At 62.9% G+C, this 25,728-nt stretch overlaps 1 protein-coding gene across 14 annotated transcripts in view; it reads left to right on the top strand.

Annotated features, from left to right (window-relative positions):
• NRXN2 (neurexin 2) overlaps positions 1–25,728 on the top strand; it is a gene marked incomplete at its 5' end in the record, with an annotated part of 95,681 nt that overhangs the window by 66,410 nt on the left and 3,543 nt on the right. For 7 of the 14 annotated variants that reach the window (XM_079789286.1, XM_079789280.1, XM_079789288.1 and 4 more), the window contains 5 exons: positions 1,653–1,834; positions 6,886–7,057; positions 11,132–11,221; positions 14,391–14,716; positions 16,823–16,901. In XM_079789286.1, the coding sequence (XP_079645412.1) occupies positions 1,653–1,834; positions 6,886–7,057; positions 11,132–11,221; positions 14,391–14,716; positions 16,823–16,901 (849 nt within the window). Of the gene's footprint in view, positions 1–1,652; positions 1,835–6,885; positions 7,058–11,131; positions 11,222–14,390; positions 14,717–16,822; positions 16,906–25,728 lie in introns of all 14 variants that reach the window. The other 7 variants (XM_079789289.1, XM_079789282.1, XM_079789293.1 and 4 more) reach the window with 3 other exon arrangements.

Here is a 25,728-nt window from a genome sequence, read left to right as displayed (position 1 = left end):
CCGGGGGTCACCTCTTGCTCTGGCCCTGCCTGGGGAGCCTGAGGGCTTTGGTGGCAGGGCTCTGGGGAACAGCTCCGGCTCCCCTCCGCCAGGCCCTGCTGGCCTCACCGCCTCTCTGGGGCCCAGGCAACAGCCCTCTCTGCTCAGCTCCGCGGGCCTGCAGACGGTACCTCCCTCCGGGGCTCCCAGAAGCCCCCTCTTTTGGGGGACCTGGGAACTTCCTGGGCTAGAGCCCCCTCTCCCTGGCCCGGCTGCCTGAACTTCCCAGAGGTGCTTGAGGGCCTGGCCTTGGTCTGCCCTCTTGGTGGGCACATTTGCCCCTCCAGCGGGCCCTCCTGCCCCCCAGGCCCCGGCTCCCGGACCCTCGGTTTCCCATCCCACCCAGAGCTCTCCCACCTCGGCCCCACTTCCTCCCGCCCACTCCAGGCTTTTGCCCTCCCGTCCCAGCTGCCTCTCCCCCGCTCCCCATAAAGCCTCTTTGAACCCCTCTGCCCCCAAGAAGTGCTCTGAGAGGAGTTGTTAGTGCCTAATTATTTAATTAAGCTTTTTATGACTCTCCTCTGCTCCATTTATGCCCTAAAGAACGCAAGGTTGTTCTCGTCCCTTCTCTGAAGGCCCCAGAGTACTAGTCCTCTAGGCCAGCGGTCGCCAACCTTTCGGACCTCACGGACCACCCGTGGTCTGCAACCCCTGCCTGAGGCCTCCCAGTCAAGGCTGCCTTCCTGGAAACTGGGTGACCGGCCCCCCACCCCCACCCTAGCCATCAGTCTGCCCCCCCCGCCCCCCATCCCCAGGGAACCCAGTCAGCCGCAGGAGGGAACATGGAGACTAATGGGGTTTATTTTGGGGCTGAGATCGTTAGGGACCTCACACCCGCCCCCGGCAGCCGGATGGAGAAGAAGAGACGGGGAGAGAGGGTGGGGTGGGGGGGGGGGCAGGCAGAGGGAGCCTTCATCTCTGGCTCCCACTCTCCCACTTTCTCTCACCTACACCCCTCTCTGCCCCTCTGTCCATCTGTCCTCTGCCTTCTTCCTCCTCTGGCTGTCAGTCTCACTTCCCGCCCCCCTCCCCCGCCATGTCCGTCCCTCCTTTTCTGGGCAGGGCTCCAGGCCCCCCCCCCCGTTTGGGGACCCAGGCAGCCCCTGGTTGTGTGTGGAAGCAGAGAGTCCTGGGCAAGCTGGGGCCAGGATTTCCAGGGGCCCGGAGGGGTGCAGGGCAGGCGTTGGAGGGGTGCCAGCCTGTGGGCCGTGAGTCAGAGCTGAGCACAGCTCCTGAGCCCCCTCCTGCCGTCGCCGGGGGCTCCTTTGCCTGGGTGCTTGCTCAGCTCTGGCCCTCAGAGGCTCTCACCTCGGAGCTGTCACCTCTCCAGCCCTGGCAGAGGCGAGCCTCAGGCCCCGCGGGTGCTCCCTGCCCCCCGCAGGCCTCTTGGTTCTCTGCGCCTCTCTCTGGGCTCTCTCTCGGGTCACACTCCTGTCACCTCTCCGTTTTGCTGTAATTAAAGCCACCGTTCCTCAGGACGCAGGGCCCGTGGCTGCTGTGGGCACCCCGGCTGAAGCTCTGTGCCCCGAGGAAGGTGGGGGGTCCTCGTGCTCGGTCACAGCCCCGGGAACCTGCTGACGTCTTATCTCCCTCTCCCTTTCCTCTCTCTGCAGCCGGGACCACGTACATCTTCGGGAAGGGGGGAGCGCTCATCACCTACACGTGGCCCCCCAATGACCGGCCGAGCACGCGGATGGACCGCCTGGCCGTGGGCTTCAGCACGCACCAGCGGAGCGCCGTGCTGGTGCGCGTGGACAGCGCCTCGGGCCTCGGCGACTACCTGCAGCTGCACATCGTAAGGACCCGGCCCTGGCCTCCGCCCAGACCCCACCCGCCCCTTCGCCCCTTCGCCCCGCGGCCAGCACCTCGGATCTCCCTCTGCCTCTGAGGCCCATCCCCGCCTGTCATTCCTGAGAGCCCGGCACGCCCCTGACGTGAGGCCCCGCTTCCCGGATCCTTGAGGCCGTCTGTGTCCTCTGACCTTTCCGGACGCAGCCAGGGCCTCCTTGAGTCTTCCAGGCTGTTCTGCAGCCTCCAGAAATGGCCCCACGGGGTGACTGCCCTGGGCTGCTGCTTGCTCGCTCCTAGACGGGTTAGGGCAGCCCCCTGCGTCCTGCACCTGTCCCTGCCGCCTCCCTCACCCTCCCTGCGCCAGCAGCCCACCTTGCTTCTTCACCTGGCCTTCACATCCTGCCCTGCCTCTGCCCTGCCCTTGACCTCTGTTCCTATGACCTTTGCTCTCCCAGCCACCCTCTGACCCTGCCACCTGCTCTGACTCTGTCACCCCTACAGCCTCTCTGACCTCTAGGCCCAGCCCCACATCCCCAGCACACAAGCCTTGACCTCTGACCCCACCCAGCTCTGCCTTTCTCTGTCCATCTGCTCCCTGGGCCTGCTGCCTTCCTCAACCGCTGCTCCTCCCCTGCCTCCCTCTGGACTCCTGCCGAACCCGCCGCTCCTCTCCTCGCAGTTTCCATCCCACAGCTGGTCTCCAGGCAGCTGTTTCTTCCCCGCACACTCTTCCCCACGAGCTGGGGCCTTGCTCCATCTCACTCCTGCTCGTAGCCTCTCTCTTGCCCCTCCCCATGCTTTTAACCCCGGCGCTCTGACCCCAATCTCTTTTCCCACCGATACAGCCCTTTACAGCCTCTTCCCTGCCTGCACTCTGCAGGCTGACCCTGGCCGGGTCCCCCAAGCTGGGGGTTAAGCAGGTGGCCAGGCTTGTGTGCTGGAGAGGGAGAGGTCTGAGGGGAGTCCCCGGGCTTTCAGGGGAGCGAGGAAGCCAGGGGAGAGGGCTTGTTGGGGCTCTGGCCCATCCCCATCTGATTGGGACCATGGCTACTGGCCCCTCCTTATACAACAGCTTTTTAGGGACCCATGGCTGCACACCCTTCCCCCAACCAGGGAGCAAAGGGAGGAGGTGTGAGCAGAGATGTCCTGTGGGCAGAGTGGAGCTGGAGTGGAAGTGGCAGCTGATGGGCGCTGAGGGGGGTGGAACGGGCAGGGTGTGTGGAGGAAAGCGGTGCAGGGCGTGTGGAGGAAGGGGGCAGGGTGAGGAGTAGCCTGGGGAGGAGGCCTGTGCCCGTGCCCGGGTGAGTGAGACACAGCGTCTCGGCCTGTGGGTGAGAGACGGTGTGGCTGTGAGTGACAGCGGGGCCTGGCGACGGGTCAGGAGTGACAGTGTGACCGGGGGTTGTAGGGCTGAGGAGAAAGCTGCGTCTGGGCCTCTGGTCGGTGCCGCTTGTGTCTGAGCTTCCGGGCCGAGTGGTGTCTGCTGGTGTTTCAGCCTCCGGACCACGCGTGGAGGTGGGGCTGTCTCTGTGTCCCTTTCTGTGACCGAGGGGTGAGCAGCTGTGCGTGGCTTTGGAGCAGGGAGCCTGGGCTTGAGTCCCAACTCTGCCACTCCTCGCTCCGTCTTTGTGCAGAGCCCTCACCCCCCTGAGCCCGTGTCCTCGTCTGCGTCGCGCAGGCTGGGAGGCCGAGGGGCGCTGTGGGGCCTAAAGGAGATCATGTATGTAAAGCACCGGGGACGTCGCCCAGCCCTGAGGAAGGTTCAGTGTCAGCCGACGCCACCTGTGGTCGTCACCGGGGCGTGCTGGTCTGTGTCCTGTGTCCGCCCCTGACGGCCGTGTCACAGGTTAGGGCACAGGCTCCCGAGTGCTAAGGGGGCGGTCGGGGCCCAGGGCGTGGAGAAGAGGCCTTTCTCCTCCCGCAGGCGCCCCGGCCTTGCCTGGTGCCGGGTCACGGGGAGCAGGCTGTGCCTGGTGCTGCGGAGGGCGGAGGTGGGGCGCCTGGCCCCCGGGTGGGTCCTGGTGAGGTGGGGGGCCCGGGAGGAAGCGTGGCGCCAGGAGCAAGGCCAGCTCTCAGAGGAGAGCCGGCACCAGATGGGCAGCAGCCCCTGGGAGCGGCCCCCGAGCGCCCTCCCCCGGGGACGGTGACACATCAGCTCCCACCGCAGCGGCAGCGGCAGCTGAGAGCGGGGAGGCGGCAGCAAAATAAGAGAAAAGCAATTTGACGTTTCTAATAAAGCGTCGCTCCACTTTGCCAAATTAATTTTGACTCCCATAATTATTTGCTGTAGGAGCGGCCGCGTTCTCCCCACCGCCGCCTAATGAGGTAATTGGGGAATTAGGAATTAATGACTTTAACAGAAGTGACAACTGACTTCACGTCGGGAGCAGCTCTGGGGAGCCGCCTCTCCCCCAGAGTGCGGGCTCGGAGCTCGGCTGCCTCCTAGGAAACCCAGGTGTCCCGCCTTCCGGCCGCCCGGCTGGCCGTCCGCCGCCCGCCCGCTGGGCATCTGCTCCCTGGCCGCCTTCCCTGCCCCGCTGAGCCCGGGAGAAACCCTCAGAGGCCGGGCCCTGTGCTGGGTGCTGGATGCTGGGTGCTGCAGTTGCTAACAATAGTGCTTCGGAGAGTGGCGGCTCCCCGCACGGGCGTGGGAGCAGATGATCTCGTCTCCCGGGGATGTCAGTTGTGGGTGGGTGGGTGGGGCTTGCTAGTACTCTGTGAGCAAGGCCAACCTCAGTTTCCCTGCTTTATTGAGGAAGATGCTGCATGCGTACAAGTGTGTGCGTGTGTGTGAGCGTGTGTGAGTGTGTGTGTGAGTGTGTGTGTGAGTGTGTTAGTGTGCGTGTGTGAGCGTGTGTGAGTGTGAGTGTGTGTGTGAGTGTGTGTGCGTGTGTGAGTGTGTGTGAGTGTGTGTGCGTGTGTGAGTGTGTGCGTATGTGCGTGTGTGTGAGCGTGTGTGCGTGTGTGTGAGTGTGTGAGTGTGTGTGAGTGTGTGCGCGTGTGTGCGTGTGTGTGAGCGTGTGTGCGTGTGAGTGTGTGTGTGAGTGTGTGTGTGTGAGTGTGTGTGTGCACGTGTGTGTGTGCGTGTGTGTGTGTGTGTGCGTGTGTGAGTGTGTGTGAGTGTGTGAGTGTGTGTGTGCGTGTGTGAGTGTGTGTGTGCGCACGTGTGTGACTGTGTGTGTGTGAGTGTGTGTGTGTGTGTGTGTGTGTGTGAGAGTGTGTGTGTGGCTTTCCCAGGTCCTAGGAGAACTGGACCCACCAGTGAGGAAGGGAGAGGGCGTAGGTGTCCAAGTGAGCCCTGGCTGCACATGCTACCCCCCAACTATCCAAACCCCAATCCCGACCCCATCCCCGAGCCACCCCATCCCCAACCCCAGTACCACCCAGCTGCTGGGTTCCACTGGTGCAGGAGGTGCCGCCGAATGGTCCCTCGTGCCCAGGCCGGACGGGAGCAGTCTTTCGGGAGGACCCAGGAGCCGTGCCGGCCTGGGTTCCGTGACTGTGACCCTGTGCCAGTGCCGGTCCTGTGGGGGAGGGGGTGGGAACGCAGGAGGCTCGGGTCAGGGTGCGGCTCGGAGGGAGGGGAATGGACCAGGGGCTCCGGTGAAGGCCTCGTGGGCCTCGTCTGGCGTCTTTAGATGCCTTCGGTTTCCGAGGTGGGCCGGCCTCGGAGGCCTCTCGGATCACCCCCACCCCAGCAATGTGAGCAGCGTCTCCCTGGACTAGCGGGGAGCACGGGCTGTGGAGTCAGACCAACTGGGGTTCAGGCTGGGGTTCCTTTCCTCTGAGCTGTGCGACTGGGATGTCACGGACCCTCCCTGAGCCGCGGTGTGCTCCTCAGTACACGGGGATGCTCTGAGCCGCCGTGTGCTCCCTCCTCAGTACACGGGGATGCCCTGAGCCTCGGTGTGCTCCTCAGTACATGGGGATGCCCTGAGCCGCCGTGTGCTCCTCAGTACACGGGGAGGCCCTGAGCCTCGGTGTGCTCCTCAGTACACGGGGATGCCCTGAGCCGCAGTGTGCTCCTCAGTACATGGGGATGCCCTGAGCCTCGGTGTGCTCCTCAGTACACGGGGAGGCCCTGAGCCTCGGTGTGCTCCTCAGTACACGGGGATGCTCTGAGCTTCCTCCGAGGGTGGCCGTGGGGATGAAGGGAGCATGCTTTTGGGTTCGGTGACGCCTCCCTCTCCATCAGCCACCACCGACCGAACTTCCTGGTCCGGATCCCGGGCGCCGCTGCAGGCTCCCACGTGGGTCCTCCCTGGGGCCTGGGCTGGTCCCAGAGGAAGCTCAGACGGACTCTGCTCCCTTTCTCCAGCCTCAGTCCCCGTCTGTCCTCTGCCTGGCCCTCCCCTCTCCCAGCCCCTCCTCTGCCCACACCCCATGCTCACTCACCTTTCCTCAGTTAAGTCCAACATGGTTTGCCTCCCTGAGCTCTTCCCATGCCTGTCATCCCTCCCCCAAAACACGCAGCTCAGACCCCACCTCTGCTCCGCAACTGTGAGAGGCCTCCCCACACGCAAGCCTGACCTCCAGGGGGCCAGATGGGCTGCAGGAAAGGCGTCCTGGGCCCTGGTGGGGAGCCCCCGGCGCCTGCTCAGTGCTGATCGCGCAGGGAGACAGGAGGCTGGAGGCTGGGGTGGTGGGAGGGGGTCAGACCTTCCCCAGGCACGGGCGGGCTTCCCTGGACTTCTCTGTTGGCTGGGCCTTAGGGAGCCCCACCCTCTGTGCTCCCACAGATGCCCATGGCGATCCTGATCAGCCTGCCTGAGGTCTGGGCTCAGGGGCTCTTGAACAGAGTAGGTGCCCTGTACACACTGTGGATATTCTGCAGACGCTAAAGGCAAGAGGCAGGGGTGGTTAGTGGAGGCACCCTGGGTCCAGGCTCTGCACCCCACAGTGGCTCCCAGGCCTGCCCACCTCTGGGCAGGTGAGAGCGTCCGGCGGAGGCAGGACTGGGGGAGTGCACAGCAAAGCTGAGAGGTGCCCTGGCGCTGGGCCAGGGGTGGGCACGGGTTCCCTCCCAGGCGCTGAGCTCCACTTTTCTGTCCTCAGGACCAGGGCACTGTGGGGGTGATCTTTAATGTGGGCACCGACGACATTACCATCGACGAGCCCAACGCCATGGTGAGCGACGGCAAATACCACGTGGTGCGGTTCACTAGGAGCGGTGGCAATGCCACCTTGCAGGTGGACAGCTGGCCAGTCAACGAGCGCTACCCTGCAGGTAGGTGGGTGGCCTGGGAGCACCCAGGAAGTGTGGTGGGAGGGGCGAGGCAGGCAAGGCAGCCTTTGATAGGAGCACTGCTTGCACTGGGGCGGGGCTAAGCGGAGTGTCATCCCGCTGTGGGCGGGGCGAGGCTACAAGAAGGTGTGGCTTGGGGGAGCGGTTTTTGTAAGGCTGGGCTCTGAGCGGTTTTTGTAAGGCTGGGCTCTGTGGGGCCTGGGTGAGACCGCGGGCCTTGTGGTGTGAGGGAGAGGGCGGAGCTGAGTGGGAAGGCTGCCAGGCCAGGGTCCAGTTTGGGGATGAGGGAGAAGGGACGAGGAGGGAGGGTAGAGGTAGAGAGACAGTTGAGGAAAGGATGAGTTCAGAATTGGGACAGGTGGAAACGGGGAGACAGATGCAGAAATCAAGGAGAGAAGATCCGGAAATAACCCAAAACACATCTTCGCAAGTAGGCAGAGCTGTTCTAAGGAACAAACCAAGGTTTTACAAAGGGCGAGTCAGAGATCCCTATTAGGAAATCTAGGTAAAGGAAGAGACGTAACCATGGAGACCCAGAGAAAAGGAACCCCAATGGCTCGGGGTGAGGGAGAGAGACAAGTGAAAAGTATGGTCAAGTGCATTCAACAAACCTTTATTGATAACCTACAAGGTGTCAGGCCCTGCGCTAGGCTCTGGGTCGCAGCGGTGATGGGACGCAGCCCCTGCATGCCGGGAGTTCACCGTGTTGGTGGGGGACAGGCGAGCACAGGAATGCAAACTGACCCAGTTCGAGTGTGTGGCAGCTGTGGTGGCTGAGGACAAACCAAGGTCTGAGGAGCACGGGAGGGACAGGGATGAGGACACGAAAGAAATGAGGAAGCAGAGACCCTGCAAGATGCCGAGGGAGGCCGAGAAGGGCCTTGGAGTGAAGGGAGAGGAAGCCAGCGGAGCGGGGAGATGGGGAGAGTCCCTGAGCCACAGCGGAGACGGGCCGCTCCCGCAGCGATGCAGCGAGATGTGCGGATGCTGTCACACAGGCCCAGCAGTGAGAGGTGGGCAGGGCCTCGGAGGAGAGGAGCGGAGCCTCCGTGCGGAGACAGGGAGGGAGGGGAAACTGAGCCACTGCGGGAGAACCACAGGAATGCAGACGTGGAGATGCGGGCTGAGCGGTCACACCCAGGACAGAGGCAGAGAGCGCCTGCGCCTCAGGTCCTCAGGCAGCAGGGACAGTCGAGGTGGAGGCAGGGCAGCTGCCCCAGGCAGCCCTAGAGGCCTGTGGGCAAAGAATAGTGAAAGGTGCAGGTCCCAGCCCTCACGGGCCCACTGACGCTGGAAGGAAGACGCCAGGGTCGGCTCACAGTTCGCCATCGTGTGAGCTTTACCCAAACACGGGAGCCTTGTGGCCCACTACTACATACAGAGGCCGTGTTCACACGGGCCAACCCCTGGCACCTGAGTGACTGCGGATATTCCTACGATCAGGCAGGCACAGGGCACAAAGCCCTGCGGGGCGGGCGGGGAGCCTGCTCCAAGGCCCTGGGCGTGTGAGGTCACTCAGACACACAGCGTTCCTACGCTAAGTCCCACCCGTGCGCAGACACCGGCAGGCGCTGTGTGGGTGTGATCGCCCTGTGGGCATCAGACTTGTCTCTCTCTCTGGCTCAGCCACACACACAGAGCAATCTTTGTAGCAGTGAAGCCTCAGCCGGCGCGGACAGGGCTGGACGGGGCAGGAGGGCCTCAGCGCAGGGAGTCGCGGCTCAGGTCCTGAGCTTCTCCCGCAGAGCCCCGTGGGCCAGAGGCCAGGGGGGAGGGGTCACGCCTGCCCTCCTGGGCTCAGGCCCCTGACGGGGGTGGGGTGGGGGGGAAGACGGCTGGGTGCCCCTCACCTGCGGAGCAGAGTAACCTGAGGGCTGATGGCTGCCTGTGCGCACCGAGAGCAGCTCCCCTGTCAAAGCGGTCGTCCCGCGCGCACAGCAGGCCAGGTTCGCGTGTGCGTGGCCGCCGGCCTGGCCGGGACGCTGAGGGAGCAGGGACCCAGCTCAGGGCCTGGAGTCAGCAGCACCTGCCTTTCACTCCTGGGTCTCCGGCTCACAGCTGTGTGGCCTTGGACGAGTCATCTAGCCTCTCTGAATCTCAGGTGCCGCCTGAGAAGGCATCGCACCTCCTCATGGCGACGCTGTGAGAATCCCTGAGGTACGCCCAGGAAGGCACGAGGTGGTGTGGCCTAGAGGAGGGCTCGCCAGCAGCTTTGGTTAGACGTTACGTGCTCAGCCAGGCACATGGACATCCTTCCTTTCCTCTCAGGGCGCACACGGACAAACACATAGACACACAGCCACACACGCGGGTGTCCCGCACAGGTGGGTCCCCGAATGCCTGCTGCCCCTCTGCCCCGCACATGCGCTTCCCGCCCCCCTTCCTCTGGCCGCACCACCTCTCCTCTCAGTGTCTTCCTGGGCCCCTCCCGCCCACCCCGGGAGCGATGCCCGTGCCTCCTGTAGCAGAACACCGCTCTGCTAGTCACCAGCCAGCCTCCCCGCATGGCTGGGCTCCTGCTGGGCAAGGGCCAGGCCTTCACCTTTCCGTCCCTCATACCCAGCCCAGGGACAGAGCGGGCACCAAGGGATGTTTGTTGAGTGACTAAAGGAACGAACGGTCCATTTTTTACTTACCGGTAAACATGAGTGACCTGAGTACGTAGGGAAGGCAGTGTCTCATTGCCTCATAGTCACCCGGGGGCAGCACCATGCACACATGGACACGTGGGGTGCTCCTTCGCGGGGGGTGCACACAGGCAGGCGAGCGCAGCTGTGCAGTGGGAGATGGGGGGAAGCCCCCACCACCCAGGGTGCATGTTACTATACAGCATGTAAGTGGCTTTCATGGGAGGAGTGGCCAGACTCCCAAAGGAAATCATTTCCATTCCATGGCTGCTGACTGGGATCACCCACAGCCCAGGGCGAGGGAGAGCTCACAGAACCGCCAGGCACAGCCACACACACACACACACACACACACACACCCTTCCTGCCCCAGGCCTGCAGAATGGTGAGTGGAGAGGAGCAGGCCACAGCCAGGTGACCAGCTGAGGACAGAGAAGGTGGAGCCTAGGGCTATGGGGAGCAGCTGAAGGAGAAAGGCTGTGAGGGAGAGGGGTCAGGAGCGGGGCGGGGTCCACAGGGCAGAAGGGCGAGGGGACCTGCGCAGAGAGGAGTCTGAGGGTCTTGGGATGGAGCTGAGGTGCCGCCAGGCAGAGGACGGAAGGTGCCACAGGGAGGGGAAGGGGTGGGAGAGGAGGTGAGATGGCAGGAGAGCTGAGAAGGGAAGGGGGTGGGCGGGCTGCTGGGTGAGGATCCAGGCACCACACTGAGGTCACTGTGGTGGTGGGGGCTCGGTGAGAGCAGTGGTGGGCTTGGGCTCCCGGTCAGGTCGGTGCTGTGGGTGAGGGTGGCAGCGGGGGGCAGGTTGGGGGTGGGGTGGGATGGAGGGTGGAGGGGGAGATGAAGGGAAAGCTGGGACTGAGCAGGAGGGGAGGGAGCTGAGACTGGCGTGGAGAAGTGTTTTTTAAATCTCACTGTTAAATGAGTGTGCCGGGCCACCCCCCTAAATGCCGCATAAACCCCTGCTTAACCTGCCCTCCCACCTCTAAACGCCCTCTAAACGCAGTAACCAGCTGGGCCACGAGGCCTCCCGCCCCCTGACTTAAACCTGCTAAATGCCCCTCCCACCCGCTGCCCCTCTCTGGGATCGGGAAGGAAGAGGGCCACCGCTTGAGCACAGATAAACCTGTTTAACCTCTGACCTTTGACCTCCAGCTGCCTTTTCTTTCATCCCCTTTCCTTTTCTTCTTTGTCCTTCTGTTTCTTTGGGTCGCTCCTGCCCGCAGGGTGGGCTGGCTCTGGATGGGAGCCTGGGGAGGGGCGGGCGGGAGGACCAGGGACCCAGTTTCTCCTCCAGCCTTGGGGGGGGCCTTCCCCCTTCCCGGGGGATGTGGCCGCTTCGCTGAGTCTCTTGAGAAATGCGTGATTACTTTTCTAACTCCTTTGGACTTCGCCGCCTGAGAAACCTACTGTCTTTCTAAACTTTTCCAAGGAAACTTTGATAACGAGCGCCTGGCGATTGCTAGACAGAGAATCCCCTACCGGCTTGGTCGAGTAGTAGATGAGTGGCTGCTCGACAAAGGTAATTAACCAGAATTAATTAATTAATTAATTAATTAACTTTAAAAACACTATCTTAAAGGTGCAGAGCTCTCTCTTTCCCCATCCGAGCCTTCCCCGTCGCCCACCCCCAGTGAAGGGACACTTGTCCTGCCCAGTGCCCCTTCTCCCTGCAGTCAGGGGTGTGTCCTGGAGAGTGCTGGTCCGGGCAGGGGCGGGCTTTTCCTACAAGAGGGCGTGTCTCTTTCTAGGCCGGGGCTGGGACTCCTGACCCCCAGGGAAGCAGGTGGAGTGCAGGGGAGGGAGGTCAGCTCAGCGCTCCCTAAGGGCCAGCTGAGGGCCCCCGAGAGTGAGAAGCAGGAAGGCTTTGGGGAGCAGGAGGGGCTGACCCAAAGGAGGGTAGGAAGACTTCCCCAGGGTCATCTGAGGAGAAAAGGAAAGTGGGGGGCCTCAGGTCCTATTGGAAAGGCCCCCCAAGAAAGTGGCAGTGGTCCCCTCTCTGCAATGGACCCGCTGTGGTCCAGAGGGCCCCAGAGGTAGTGGAGGGGGGGAGATGAGGGCAGAGGGGAAGGGGGAGCCGTCCCACAGCGTCCGCGCCTGCGGGTGGTGAGGTGCTGCTGGTGGAGGGAGAAGGCCACTTGTCACCAAGGGAAGTTGGGGCCAAGGGCCAGGCCATCCCATTCCCTTTGGAGGGGGGCGAGCTCTGTACCTCTAAGGCTAAACTCTAGGGGGGAAGCTTACCTGTTAAACCTCCATCTAACCAGCTGCTAACTGTGCTTTTAAATGTCACTGGGGCCTTCCCCAACTAAAACCCCAAACGTCACTCCAGCCCCACGCAGCCAGCGGGGACTAAACACGCTGATAACCAGATGCGATAAACCCGAAGCAGGACAAAAAGTTAAAGGGACTGTAACAGGCATCGCTAAACCTGCAGCCCCAGCCGCATCGACCCTCCAGCGGGGCGAACTTTAACCCTTTGAGGAGTTCATGGCAGGTGGGGCCAGGGGCCACGTTTGCTAACCTAGTAGCTTCCTCTCCATCACCACCTCCCTCTCCCGGAGTTAGAGAGACCCAGGGAGCAGCCTGGGCTGAGGCTGGGACAACTTGTGACCCCAAGGGGTCGGGAGAGCAGGCCTGGCCGGGTGCGGGTGGGACTCCTGGTCCAGGCGGGAAGAGCTGGGCTGGTGATTGGAACCCCCCCTCCGCCCCCCGCTGCGTGGTCTCACCTTCTCTTTAGGCCTCCACTTCCTCTCCTAGGAAGTGAAGGACTGGGCTCCATCTAGTGCTTCCCCGGCTGTGGAAGGAGGAGCTCAGCCTTTGTGTGGCCTTGGGGGAGAGGGTCAAGACTCGCCCTCCCGGGGAGACGGCCCCCCCCTCCGCCTCCCCCACAGGTGCCTGAGGGTGAGATGCAGTAAGGCGCAGGAGGTTTTGGAGGGGAAGGCTTGGCATCCTTGGAGGGAGGATGCTGTCAGCACCTGGCACGTGGTCGGTGCGCAATAAATATTTACTGAATGAATCAGTTTTCCAGTTTCACAATGTGTCCTGGGAAGCGGGTCCCTGGGGCGCCTCGGGAGAGAGGAGACTGGCGAGCCGAGCCTGGGAAAGGCGAGGCCCGCGCTCCCCCTTGTAGGGGAACAGGAACGTTGGCCCCTAAAGGCTCTGAGACGTCCCCCGAGAAAGAAACGGCTGCTTATCTGTGAAGTGAACTCCCCAAACGTGTTTGTCTGCTGTGGACCCTCTCCTCCTCGTTTTTCTCGTGATTCTTGTGCCGGGAGTAAGCCCTGGGCACCATGACCCTCCTGGGTCTGGTGTTGCAGCTGCCATCGCCAGCGCTCAGCTTCTCGGGGCTCCGGCCCCCCACTTGTAAGATGCAGGTGCTGCCCCAGGCTGAGGGAGGTGCTGGGCAGTGGGCGGTGCTGCAGGAGGAGGGGCCGAGCAGGGGGGCCGAGCCACGGCCGGTCTTCGGTCTTTGGCCAGAGGCCACACAGGAGGGTGGGTGTCCCCGGAACGCGTGTTTCCAAAGAGAGAATGGGTTTCACAAGTTGGACTGTCCTCAGCCCGGGTTTGGGGCAGGGCGTAAGGCACCTAACTCTAAACCAGATCTCTAACGAGGCACTAACCAGAGGCTAACAAGGGCTAAGCCAGGTCTTAAACCCCCAGCGCCAGCAGCCCGCGGTCCCGGGAGCAGGGGGCAGCATCAAGTTCCTCTGCCCCCTCCCTCCCCAAAATAAGCAAAACCAAAACCAAAGTTAAATCTAAACTTAAACATAATAAATATCTTTTCTAAAAACCAAACCAAAGCAACAAACTCAGAGGGTTAAACTGACCCCCAGATCCATTAAAATCAGACGGAACCGCAGAAACCCACCCAGGTGGGAGCTTGGAGGGGGAACGGCTGAGTGAGGAGTGAGATCGGAGCTGGAGCGGTTTGCTCTTCTGGCTGGCAGCGAGCGAAGAAAGGTCCCTTTAACGTTTTCCGTCTCCGAGCTTGCACGTCCCGTCCTGGCGGGGAGGCCTCTGTGCTCCAGGGCCCGATCCGGCGGGGCAGTGGCTGGGCCTGGGAGGAGAGCGGGGAGCCTGGCCCGAGGGCTGCAGGCCTGGCCGTGGCTGGGAGGGCAGAGTGAGGTCCTGGCGGCTTCTCCCACCCTCACGCATCCTCCTCACGCACCGCCCTCTGCTCTGACACGCACTCGCGCTAACACCGACCCAGCCTGCGGCCTCCTCTGTCTGCCTCTGTGCGCTCTCTCTGCCGCTCCAGGGCCTCCGGGGCTGGGCTGGGCGCTGGGTGTGGGGCGCTGGGGAAGCAGAGGGAGCTGATGGGGATGGGAGCAGGAGAGGAGAGGGGAGCGGATGAGAGGGGAGGGGAGAGGAGGGAGGAGAGGGGGATGGGAAGGTCAGGGGCATGAGCATGGTGAGGGGGGCGCTGGCTCCCTTCCCGGCCCATGTGTGCCCCGGACCCTCCCGGACCCTCCCTGGGTCCCACTGGCTGGGCTGGGCTGTGGCTGACGAGGCTTTCCCTTTGGTGTCTGCCCTTCCTGTGTCTCCCTCTCTCCCTTCCCCCACTTGCTGGTTTCCATCTCGACTCCCTCCTCTCCCCTGGCTCTTCTCCATTCTCCCTTCCTTTCCTGGTCTCCGCCCCCCGCCTGTCCCTCCTCTATCTGTCACCCTTGCCCGCCCCGCCCCCCCCCCAGGCCGCCAGCTGACCATCTTCAACAGCCAGGCTGCCATCAAGATCGGGGGCCGGGACCAGGGCCGCCCCTTCCAGGGCCAGGTGTCCGGCCTCTACTACAACGGGCTCAAGGTGCTGGCGCTGGCCGCCGAGAGCGACCCCAACGTGCGGACCGAGGGCCACCTGCGCCTGGTGGGGGAGGGGCCGTCCGTGCTGCTCAGCGCGGAGACCACGGCCACCACCCTGCTGGCCGACATGGCCACCACCATCATGGAGACCACCACCACCATGGCCACCACCACCACCCGCCGGGGCCGCTCGCCCACGCTGAGGGACAGCACCACCCAGGTGAGGGCCCCCTCCCCCGCGGGCCGACCGCGGCAGGGCTTCGGGGGGCACCCGGGAGGGTCCGAGGGGCCTGGGATCCTCGTGGTGGTGACGGCTCAGGTGAGGCGGCCAAGGTCTCCTTTCATGAAGTGTCCTTCGCCCTGGTGACCCCGATGTGGAGGGCCCACTCTTTCTCGGGGACCATCCCCAGAGCTGAGGGGGGTTTGGGGCCCAGCTAGGCCAGGGAAGACCGCCCACCGAAGAGGGAGGAAGTCTGGCCTGCGGGGAGGGCGGAATGACCCTCTGCCCTTGGGTAATGGAAGCCACGCCCAGTGCGTGGGCCGCCGGTGGGAGACGTGGAACCAGGATGGCATTGCTCTGGGCACAGAGGCGGCCACGCCAGAGGAACAGTGGTGCACGGGCAAGGCAGCCCCTCCCTGGAGGCTGGCGCAGGCCCAGAGCGGCCTCTGCCTGTTGGAGACCCTGCGGGGGGCATGCAGGTCCGGTCCTGCTTTCACACGTCCTGTGACCCTGGCAGGCGTCACGTGCAGCGGCCTCGTGTCCTCAGTGGGTGCGGGGGCTTCACATCCCAGTGCCCGCCCACCTGCTGGGGTGCTTGCCCGGGCCAGGCCCCGCCCAGGGGATCTGTCTTCTCTTGAACCCAGAGGAGCAGCAGCGGGGCTGTGCCTGGGGAATGAGCTCCCCCCCCCCCCCCACACACACACGGGCAGGCCAGGCCTGGCTTTCCTGGTGGCCAGCTCCATGGAGCATGAGTGACTCACTGAGGCAGCGGGGGTGTGTGTGGAGGGGCCTGGCCTAGTTGTTGCTGGAAGGATTGTTGGTCCAGGGAGTGCGCGTACCCGGCACATTGGACCCCGCTTAGTCACCCTGCCCCCTACCCAAGCTGCTCTGTCCCCCGTCGCTGTGGCTGTTGGGCCTCTGGGCCTAGAGGGGCCTCTGTCCTCCCAGGGTGAGGGAGGGGTTCAGGCCGCGTGGGGGCGTGTCCTGCCTTTGGCCTCTAAATGAACTCCGTGAGCCCCTGGTCCCACCTCGCCGGTCTGTGCCGCAGGGAGCCGGGGACTGGCTGACAGGGCCGGAGAGACAGGCGGACCCTCCCTGCACTCTGCCTTCATCACCAAGAAAACGCGGCACTCGGAGGCCAGGCCTCGCCCTAAGGAGCGGGGGCCCTGGGAGAAAGGCCTGGCTGCCCCCAAGGTTGGGCACCACAAGCCCAGGGCCCTCCACACAGGCCAGAGGAGCCTCCCAGACGCAGCGGCAGGGTGATGGGCAGGCCATCCACGCAGCAGAGGGGCCCTAGGGGTCATGCTGTGCTGGAGAGGCCCCCGCGGGGGCGGCTGGTGAGAAGGGGCAGGATACTGGGTGCTCAGGGGTCCTCCAGGCCCCGCCAGCCCCTGGGTGAGGGCGGCAGTGTCTGAAGATCGGGGTGGGGAAGAGGCAGGATATACCTCCTTCTCCCCTCCCCACCCCAGACTTCTCCCATTCTGACCTTCAGCCAGGCGCCCCCCCCCCCCCCCCCCCCATCCAGCAGTCTCCCAGGCTCCCTTCCTGCCTGGACCCTGGGTTTCCCTCCCAGGGTCTTTTCCCTAACACCCCCGGGGCCCCCCCTTACACTCACTCATCTTGGGGATTCTCTTTCTTTGCAATCAGGAGAGAAAATGCTGACAAAGTCGACTCCCGTTGTCATGACAACCACAGCCCTAATTATTGTGTGCAGCCTGGTTCCCCGGCTCAGGGAAGGGGGTTGGGAGAGAGATGAGGGTGATGGGGTTGTCAGGCTGGAGCCAAGGAGCCCCCAGGCCCTGCTCCCCCTCTCTGCCCCTGCTGGCCTGGGTCCCCGAGCCCGAGCCTGAGGTCCCAGGTGTGGTGCCCAGCCTCCCCGGTGCCTCAGGAGCTGAGGGGAGCCACTGCGGGGCGTGCTGCTTACTCTCCCTTTGCAACAGGGAAACCAAGGCCCAGGTTACCCAAGTGATGACTGAGCTGGGCATGGACCAGGGTGTGGCCTCAGCCCGGGGCCCCATGCCACGTGCCATCCTATACCTCAAGAGGTGGGGGTCTGCTGACCCACCTGTCCCCCTCTTCTTTCCCCATCCCTCCTCTACCCCCCAGAACACAGATGACCTCCTGGTGGCCTCGGCTGAGTGTCCGAGCGATGACGAGGACCTGGAGGAGTGTGAGCCCAGTACCGGTGAGTGCCTTTCCCCCCTCCCCCGCCCCGGGCCCACTGTGACATCGACGGGAGGGGGGCGACTGTCCCTGCCCCCTGGCCAAGCCCAAGAGGCCTGCTGCCAGCCCTTAGCTTTCCCTGATAGCTCCTCTCCCTACTGTGCCCCCCCTGCCCACCCCCCACCCCCCCGCCAGGTCCCTCCAGTGCCCTCTGGTGAGGCAGTTTCTGTTTGGTGCCCCAGCCCTCAGAGGTAGTGAGGTCCTTAGCTTGGGGTCTGGGGTTGAGAGCAAGGGATGCTGGGAGGTGAAGAGGGAGACTTTTCCCTAGAAAGTTGAGTGACTGCAGCTCCCATGAGCCCTGGGGGAGAAGGGATGGGGAATGCAGGTTTAGGAACTACAACTCCCATCAGCTCTTGGGTCCAGAACTGCAACTCCCATCAGTCCCTGAGCCTGGTGTTCTCTTGGTCACTAGTAGAAGAGGTCTCTGCTAGATCCTGAAGCTTCCTCATCCCCAGTCTCAGGGAGGTGGCAGACATTCTGCCAGGGCTGCCAAGCCAAGCCAGGGCAGCAGCTGGGTAGGAGGCAGGGGTGGGAGGGAAGGCTTCCCGGGAATGGCAGTCCAGCCTCTGCTTTCTCCCTCCAGGGCAGCCCAGAGAGAGGCCAGAGTGGCAAAGCAAGGGTGGGCCTTGAGTGCCAACTCGGAACTGTGGGGCGGGGAGTGGCACAGTGGGCGCAAGGGCTGCTCGCCTGAGCAGGTGGGAGGGTGGCTGAGAGGAGGAGTCCTCCTGCCTGAGGCTGAGGGTGGGAAAGGGGGAGGGGCCAGATTTCCCATCCGGAGCTGGGGCCTCCGCAGCCTGGAGGAGCCCATGGAGCACGCATCCCCTGCTTGGGTTTCTGGAGGCGTCTCCCGATGGCCTTCAGGCAGGTGGCACCTGGGCTGCTGGTCCCGGGAGGCTGGAGGCTGGGCGGGCACATGCAGGCTCAGGGAGGTGATGTGGTCAGTGAGGTGGACAGGGTGCCCTGGGTCCATCCTGTGAACCTGGCCTGGGGCATGGGCCGGGGTCTGCCAGCCCCAGAAGGGATGCTCATGCGGAGGGTGGGCGCAGCCACGGAAGGGGTGTGGGTGGAGCCTCGTGGCAGTGGCTCAGCTTTTGGAGACCACAGGTGGGGTTCTAGGGTGCCAGCCTTCACACCAGAGGCTGAAGCCCAACTGCCCTCTATGTCCCCCTGTAGACCTAGGCACTTTGGGGAGCCCAGGCTGCGGGGCTGGAAAGGCCCCCCATGTGCAGCCCAAGGGCCTGTGCTCTTGGAGCAGACGCCCTCCGCCCTCGCCCTCTGCCCTCCGCCCTCCGCTGTGCGAGGCCCCTCTGTGGGGCTGCTCCCTCCCTCTCACCCTCACCCTCCTCCATAGCTTTGGCATCTGGCAGCGGGAGCTCAGCACTCCTCCTCCACTCGGCTTTATCCCCTCTGCCTCGTCTCTCCTGAGGTGCCTGTCGGTGCCGTGCCCTGTGACGGGTGGTGGGTGGTGGGTGGTCCAGGAGAGCCCGGGATAGGGCTCTGGGACACAAGGCTGTACGTGGCCCCACCACGCGTGTTTGCACACATGCGCCGTGTTCACACCCTGGGATGGGAACTGCCGGGGTGAGAGGAGGTGTCCAGGACCCCACAGAGAGGGGTGAGGACCGGATGGCCACCACGCAGAGACAGGCTCCCTGGGCCACACCAGGGCCACACTGTCCACCGAGGTCCTAGCTTCCCAGCCTCAGCCCCGGTCTTGCTAGGGGCCTGGTGCAGTGGTTGCGGGCCTGGTGTGATGCTGAGGGTGCAGGTGGCTGTGCTGGGAGAAGGGAATGGGGGAGGGCCGAGGGGACTGCCCTGATCGCTGGCACTCTCCTGGGAAAAGGGCCAAGTACGTGATGGAGGTGGAAGAGGAATAGAAGTCAGCGGGTAGGGAGAGGGTGGGGGCCTAGCCTGGCTCCCAGCTTTAAAGTAAGAGGGAGAGAAGACAGAATGCACGCTGAGCCCCCGGGGAAACCCACAGAAGCCACAGGCTCCCCAGACATGTGTCTCACGCCTGCACTTGAAATGCCTCAGGTTGGACTCTTGTCATCCTGATGGGGGGCCAGGCAAGGACCAGGACAGCTCCAGGGTTCCCCAGGCGGATCCAGATCAGGCCGCCCCCCTGAGGCCTTTGCTCTGGCACAGGACCAGGCCTCCTTGGGCCCGAGGTCAGCCTCGGAGGTGGAGGCGGCCTGGGGGAGACTGTGGCTGCCAGGGGCTGAGCCCAGGGTGTTTGCACCCCTTCCGCCTGTCGGATCCTCCTCTCTGGGTCCAGGTCTGAAGCCTAGGATCATCACTGCTCCTCTTTCCACCTTTCCCGTGACCTGGGCCCTGCACAGACCCCAGGCTCCATGGCCCTCCCCCAGCTTGGTGAGCCATCACCTAACACGGTCATTTTACCGGAGGTTGGCCACCCTGTCACAGGGTATTGCTTGATGGACGCGGTGTTTACATTCTTTGCGTGGGCGTGCCTTCGGGCCCGTGCGCTCACAGTGGGTCACGGACCCACCGCCCCTCGCTGTCTCAGCGCCTGACCCACACTCTGCTACGGGCCTGGCCCCTGTAGGGATCTGAGTTTGCACAAAGGAAGAGCCCTGGCTCAGACCACAGAGGCACACATCCATATGCACACGCAAGTCTGGCCAGAGGCACGCATGAGCACATCCATGCACATGTTTACGGACCTACCAGCAAGCTCACATATGTCCACTTCCACGGGTACATGCATGTGTTCAAACCTAGAAGAGCACTTGCCATTTGTACCCAGACCAACAGAGGCACGCACGTGCTCAGATCTTAACACACGTGTACACAGAGCCCCAGAACAGCTGTTGAGACCCACAGCAGCACACACCTGTACACACATGCAGTCTCACAGAGGCACACACATGTACTCAGCTACAGTCTTGCACATATGTGCTTAGAGCTTCAAATATATCTACACGTAGGTGTGGACTCACAGGTGCCCACCTGCTCAGACCCACAGTTCCATATTTACCCAGGTGCTCAGCCACACAAAGATGCACACACAGCATGTCTTGAATGCACCACAGCACTTGCATGTGCTCAGAGCTGCACATACATGTGCAGACCCACTGCGGCATGCTTGCACACACGTCTGTTGAGGCATGCATATTCTGAGTGACATATACATGCTAGATCCAGAGGAGCATGATGCACTTGTATGTTCAGGCCTGAGCATGTACACACACGTGCTCAGAGCCATAGAGGCACATACATATACATGTCCTCAGATTCACAGAATTCCATATCCATGCTCAGCTCACAGGTGCACACCTGTGCTCAGACCTTTACGATCCTACACACGCACGCAGACTTCCGGCTGCTCTCAGAAATTTGAGAATTGCAGGTGCATGGATGCATGTTCAGAACAGCTGCACACACAGTGTGCTCAACCCGCCCAGGTGCAGGTGCACACGTGCACAAACGTGCAGGAATTCGGGCTCACAGAAGTGTACGTTTTAGCTCCTCCCAAGTACACACTTGTGCTCAGACCTCAAAGGGATGCTCTCAGGTACCACATGTGCACTCCTTCCCACAGAGCGAGCCTGTGTGCACACAAACGCACCTGTGCGATGACCACGAGGTAACGTGTGCACATCCTCAGGTAGGCTCTGTGTGCCCAGATCCAGGGGTCCAGACCCTGGCACACTTTTGTTCTGACTTACAGACCGGCACCCCTCCCCCACTGGCTGGGAGAGAGCCTGAGAGGCTCACCTTAGCTCAGACCAACAGCTCATTCTTACGTGTATACTCACGTGCTCAGAGACACACACACATGCTCAGACCCTTCCAGGCATGCATACACGTACCAAGTCCCACAGTGATGCGCACACGCACACAGGTCCGCATTGGCGCACGCAGCTACTGTTGCACTGCAGCCGTGCAGCTGGTAGGGAGGGCCACGCACATATCCTCAGACTCACGTTGAGTTCAGGTTCGCGCAGGCACAGATGTGTTCAGATCCCCGGGTGTCTTAAGGTGACACTAGTTCTGTAACAGGTGCACTGCACAGCATCCGTGGTGTAACACGGATTTATCCCCCCCCCCCTGCCACGTGCAGTTATGCACAAGTGTTCCTGCGTGCGGGCAGCTCTTCCCCAAGTGCCGACGCAGGGCCCAGGCTCCTTCCGTCTTGAAGCTGCTCCATCTTCTCGGGGTGGCTTCCGAGTGTGGGAGGCTCGCAAAGGGAGGGTTTGCGGGCCAGGCCTGGGCGGGAGGTGCACTTCGCTCCCGCCGATCCTGCCCTTTGGCGCTGTCACAGGAAGGTGGGCCTTGCCGTGCCCCAGGAGGAAGCAGAAACAGGTGACAGCTAGTGACTTACTTGCTGCGGTCTGGTTTTCAGGTCACCAATGACCCATCCCATTCTTCCCACCCACAGCACACCCACTCCTCCCCAAGGGGGACCCCGAAAGCCCACCTAGTTAGGGCTGTGACCTCAAAGGTGAGGCTGCCTGGGAGGTGGCTGCCCACTCCATGGGGTACTGGCCTGGCTCCTCGGTACCATGTGTGGTCTGGATACCCACCAACTAGTTGATCTCACAGCCCAGCACACACCCGGAGTACAGTGGTGGGCCAGAGAGCCCCCCCCAGTCAACCTCCCACTCGGAAAGGGCGGAAGGGGAGGCAGTGGCTCCTGGCCCCTAGCTCTAGGAAGTCCGCCAGCACAGAGCACAGTGCAGGCGCCCGCGGTGGGCGGGGTCGTCCTTAAACCCACCTCTGCTGCTGGGAGAGACGCCCTCCCTGGGGCCCTGGCGCTGCCCTCTGGAAGGCGCTTCCTGGTCTCGCCTCTCCAGGGCCATCTCTGAGGTGGGTGTGGAAGAATGTCCTCTCTGGGGCCTGTAGCATTGACATCCACTCCGGCTCATGCGTATTTGAAAGGGCCCCCAAGGTGGAGTTAAGGCTCACAGTGACCACACTCAGGGATCCTTCTAGACCATTCCCCAGCAGCTCGCTTCCTGTCTCTCCACCCCAGGCCTGTCTTGATCTAGGGGTGACTGTCTTGAGGGCATTTAAGCAGTTGGGGGGAGGTGGCCACACCTGTGTCTGCTCCTGCGGCCTGGCTGAGCCCTGGTCCAGGTGGAGCTCTGGGCCGTGGTCCCACGAAGCCGGTTTCAACCTTGTCTTACGAAGTGGGGTTTGGAAGCAGCGGCTCTTCTGACACGTGCAGGCCCCACATTGCTGGGTCCCTCTGTTCCCTGCATCTCGGCAGCTCCGCACGTTCTCACCGGACTTTGTCTCCTTCCTTGTCTGTTACAAAGAGCAGGAGGCAGAGGCCGGCAGCCGCCTGACTTCCCTGGCGCTGTCCCCGGTGCCTCGCCTCAGCACGGCTGCCCCGGTCATCACAGCGACGGTGGGGCCACAGCCCTGAGCCGCGTCACGGGGTCCGCCTGTCCAGCCGCTCCGTGTCCTGGGGTTGTTGCGTGATGCCGCAGGTTCCCATGACAGCGTTTCTGGGCAGCGTCTCTGTTCCAGGAGCATCCGTTTCTGTCACCGGTGCCCTGGAGTCTCGGGGGGTTTCTCACTCAGGAAAGGGAAGCTTCTTACGAAGGGGAGGCCCTAGGCGCCTGACCAGCAGGCTCGGCCTCAAGGGCGCTTTGAGAATCCAGCCTCCTTCCACTTGGGGGCTCCCCCATTTTCAACAGGTGGTCGCAAGGTCCCTGGAAGGAGGGGAGAGAGCATGGAGGATCATGCACAGGAGGCTTTCCCGGGCTGGTACTGCCACTGCTCAGTCCCGTGGCCACACCTAATTGCAAGGGAATCTGGGAAATTACTCTCACCACCCAGCAGACGGAGAAAATGAGTTTGGGGAAAGAGGTCACCCCGGAAGCACAGGGCATGTTCACAGACCCACGGGGCACGTTCACATGTCCGCCGTGGCACACCCACGCTTCCACACCAGGGGTTCGCTTATGTGCGCACACGTCTGTTCAGACTCAGATTCGCTGACACGCACACTCACGTGCTCAGATCCATCGAGGTTCATGTATGCACGTGCTTAGAGACACGCCCAGGTGCCCAGAAGCAGGCGGGTGTGTTCCTGCACATGTGCACACAAGTACCTCCGTCTCTGACCTTGAATCCACCTTGGTGCTTGCCCTTGCCGGGCTGGTGTTTCCGGGTGGGGCGGGGCCCCGTCCTTCAGGTCACGGCACACGGTCCCGCAGGCCGTTCTCTGCTGGAAAAGGTGAGTGAGGGCTGAAGTCTCGGGGCGCCCTGCGTGCCCAGCCGGGGGTCCTGGGCCCGGAGGGTGGGGCTGTGTCCATCAAGAGGACAGGGTTCCTCTGTCCAGTTGCGCGCCGAGATGCTGTTCGCACCTGCAGGCTGGGGCCGGCCAGTGGCTGCCTTTCTTCTCATTTGCAGGAAATGCCCTGCGGGCTTCAGCCTGGGCAGGGCACCTGGTGGTTGAGGCCCTAGCCAGCTGATTGCTTAGTTTTGACATTAGCCTCAGTTCTAGACACCCCTTTGGGGGTGGGCACATCCTGTTTGGAGGGAGTGGGATTAGTGGGTAGATTCCCAGTCGGGGATCTTCTGTTCCCTAAAGGCAGGGGGATGGGGTTGGGGGGTTGGGAGGAGGGGGCTCCGCGTATGGGCCTGGGACAGGCGGGGGCTGGGGGAGGAGGTGCCTGGTGATGGCTGGTGGTCTCCTTGCCAGAAGGGAATCCTCTAGCAAGTGGGGCTGAAATTCAGTTTCAGAGCAGAGGGGGGTGGCATCCGTGGTAAGTGCACCTGCATTTCCCAAATGCTGCAGCTGCCTGGAGGGGGGTAGGGGAGGGAGGCTGCTGACGTCCTTACCAGACCCAGGGGCACCCCACCCAATGTGCACCCTTGGTGTGGAGCTGCACCCAGGGTCCCAGGCACCAGCATCTTTGTGAGTCTGCACCCCCACATGCCCAGCGGGAGGGGCGGCCTGAGGAGCCCCCAGTTGGACTTACGCAGTGAGGAGTCTCTGGGGACCCTCCCCTCCTGCTAGGTCCTCGCTGGGCAGGCTTGCCTGACGCTTCCTGGACCAGTGTACGGCCCGGGAAAGCCCAGTGCCCACGTTGTGTGAGACTTGACTGCCCCAGAGCCCAGGCCAGCTTCAGAGCTTCAGGGAAGGGAGGCAGCGTGGGGTCTGATAGCCGTTCTCTTGCTGAGGGTGAGGTGCAGGGAGGAAGCGGTGTGGGATTGGGATCAGATGTGTAGGGCCATAAGATGGAGGTAACAAGGGACAGTTGTGGCTGGGGGTAGGAGGGAAGCAGTGAAGGCAGGACACCCTCGGAGATGCTCTCAAAGCCTTGGGTAGATGAAGGCCCAGGAGAGCAGGGGTGGGGCTGGTGCCCAGGTATGGAGGCCGGGGAGCAGGCGGAGTTGAAGGGAAGGGGAAAGAGGTCCATGTGACTAGGCCTGGGGGCTCCAGAGGCGGGGCGAGGCTGCGCAGGGGAACCTGGGAGCCAGTGTGTCCTAAGGACCTAAAACCCAACAAGTTGGAGGAGATGGTTGTGGGGGCCCCAGGCCTGATGCCTCCGCATCCCCTCGTCTAGATGGGGGTGAGAAAGGGCAGGGAGCCAAGGCCTGTGCCCTGATCAGCCTCTCTGGGGCATGAGGTGTCCCCAGCAAGTACTCCTGATCCTGTGCCCTGGGCCTGGCAAGCTTTAATCCTCAAGTTTCTAGGGGCAACTGGTGGTCCAGTTTCAGGTCTAAAGTAGGGGTGGGAGCTGGGCCCACAGAGCAAGGCTCCTGCAGGCTGAACTCAGCAGTGCCAGCTGCCCGGGTGGGGTGGGGGGAAGGGTATCCAGGACCCAGCTGCCCTGGCCTGTGAGAGGGGCTTTCACCCGCTTCCAGCCTGGCCTGGCTCAGAGGAAATGCTTGATGATATGCCTTCCCTTCCTGGTCAAGACAATGAGCCCCCCTCTGGGCGCCAGGGAGACAGACAGAGGGGCGGTGGGCCTTTCCTGGCAGTGAGTTCAAACCTGGACGAGGAGGTGTTTGGCTGGATTCGCACGATGAGAGACGCCAGCAGGGGAAGGTGTTCTGAACAGAAGGCAAAGGTCAGGAGGGGGCAGGTGGGGTGGGCCAGCGGTGAGGTCCCCAGATGCGTTCAGGGTCCATCCAGAGGGGTGCCCCACCATAACTGGGGCCAGGGTGCGATGACTCTCAGGGCTGCCAGCTGAGAGCCGAGTTGGCCCCTTCCCCAGGGGCCAGGTGCTGGGCATCCTTTGGGTCTGGGCTCAGATGAGGGGAGGACAAATTATGTTCACCTGTCCCACCCTCATTTTATAAACGAGGAAATGGAGGCCCAGAAAGCGCAAGGAACGTGCCCACGGTCACGCAAGAGTTAACGGCAGAACAGGTCTGTGGCCTCCTAGGTTAAGCCGCCTGGCAGGCTGCTGCAAGCATGGAGATGCACCAGGCCTCCTGTGAGACTCGGCCCTTCCTGGCCCTCCCAGAGCCACAGAAGGGACTGGATAGGCCAGTGGTTCACCTAGCCCAGTGGTCGGCAAACCGCGGCTCGCGAGCCACATGCGGCTCTTTGGCCCCTTGAGTGTGGCTCTTTCACAAAATACCACGTGCGGGCGCGCACATACAGTGCGATTGAAACTTCGTGGCCCATGCGCAGAAGTCGGTTTTCGGCCTGGGCGAGTCTATTTTGAAGAAGTGGCGTTAGAACACTCAAGGGGCCAAAGAGCCGCATGTGGCTTGCGAGCCGCGGTTTGCCGACCACTGACCTAGCCTGACGCCCACCCCAGGCCTCAGCATTCTTCATAAAAGCCAGGTAGGATGGACCC

Source organism: Cnephaeus nilssonii (genome assembly GCF_951640355.1).
Source record: "Cnephaeus nilssonii genome assembly, chromosome: 13".
Classification (NCBI taxonomy): Eukaryota; Metazoa; Chordata; class Mammalia; order Chiroptera; family Vespertilionidae; genus Cnephaeus; species Cnephaeus nilssonii.
The sequence above is the reverse complement of the archived record's forward strand: the minus strand, read 5'-3'. Positions and strand labels throughout refer to the sequence as shown.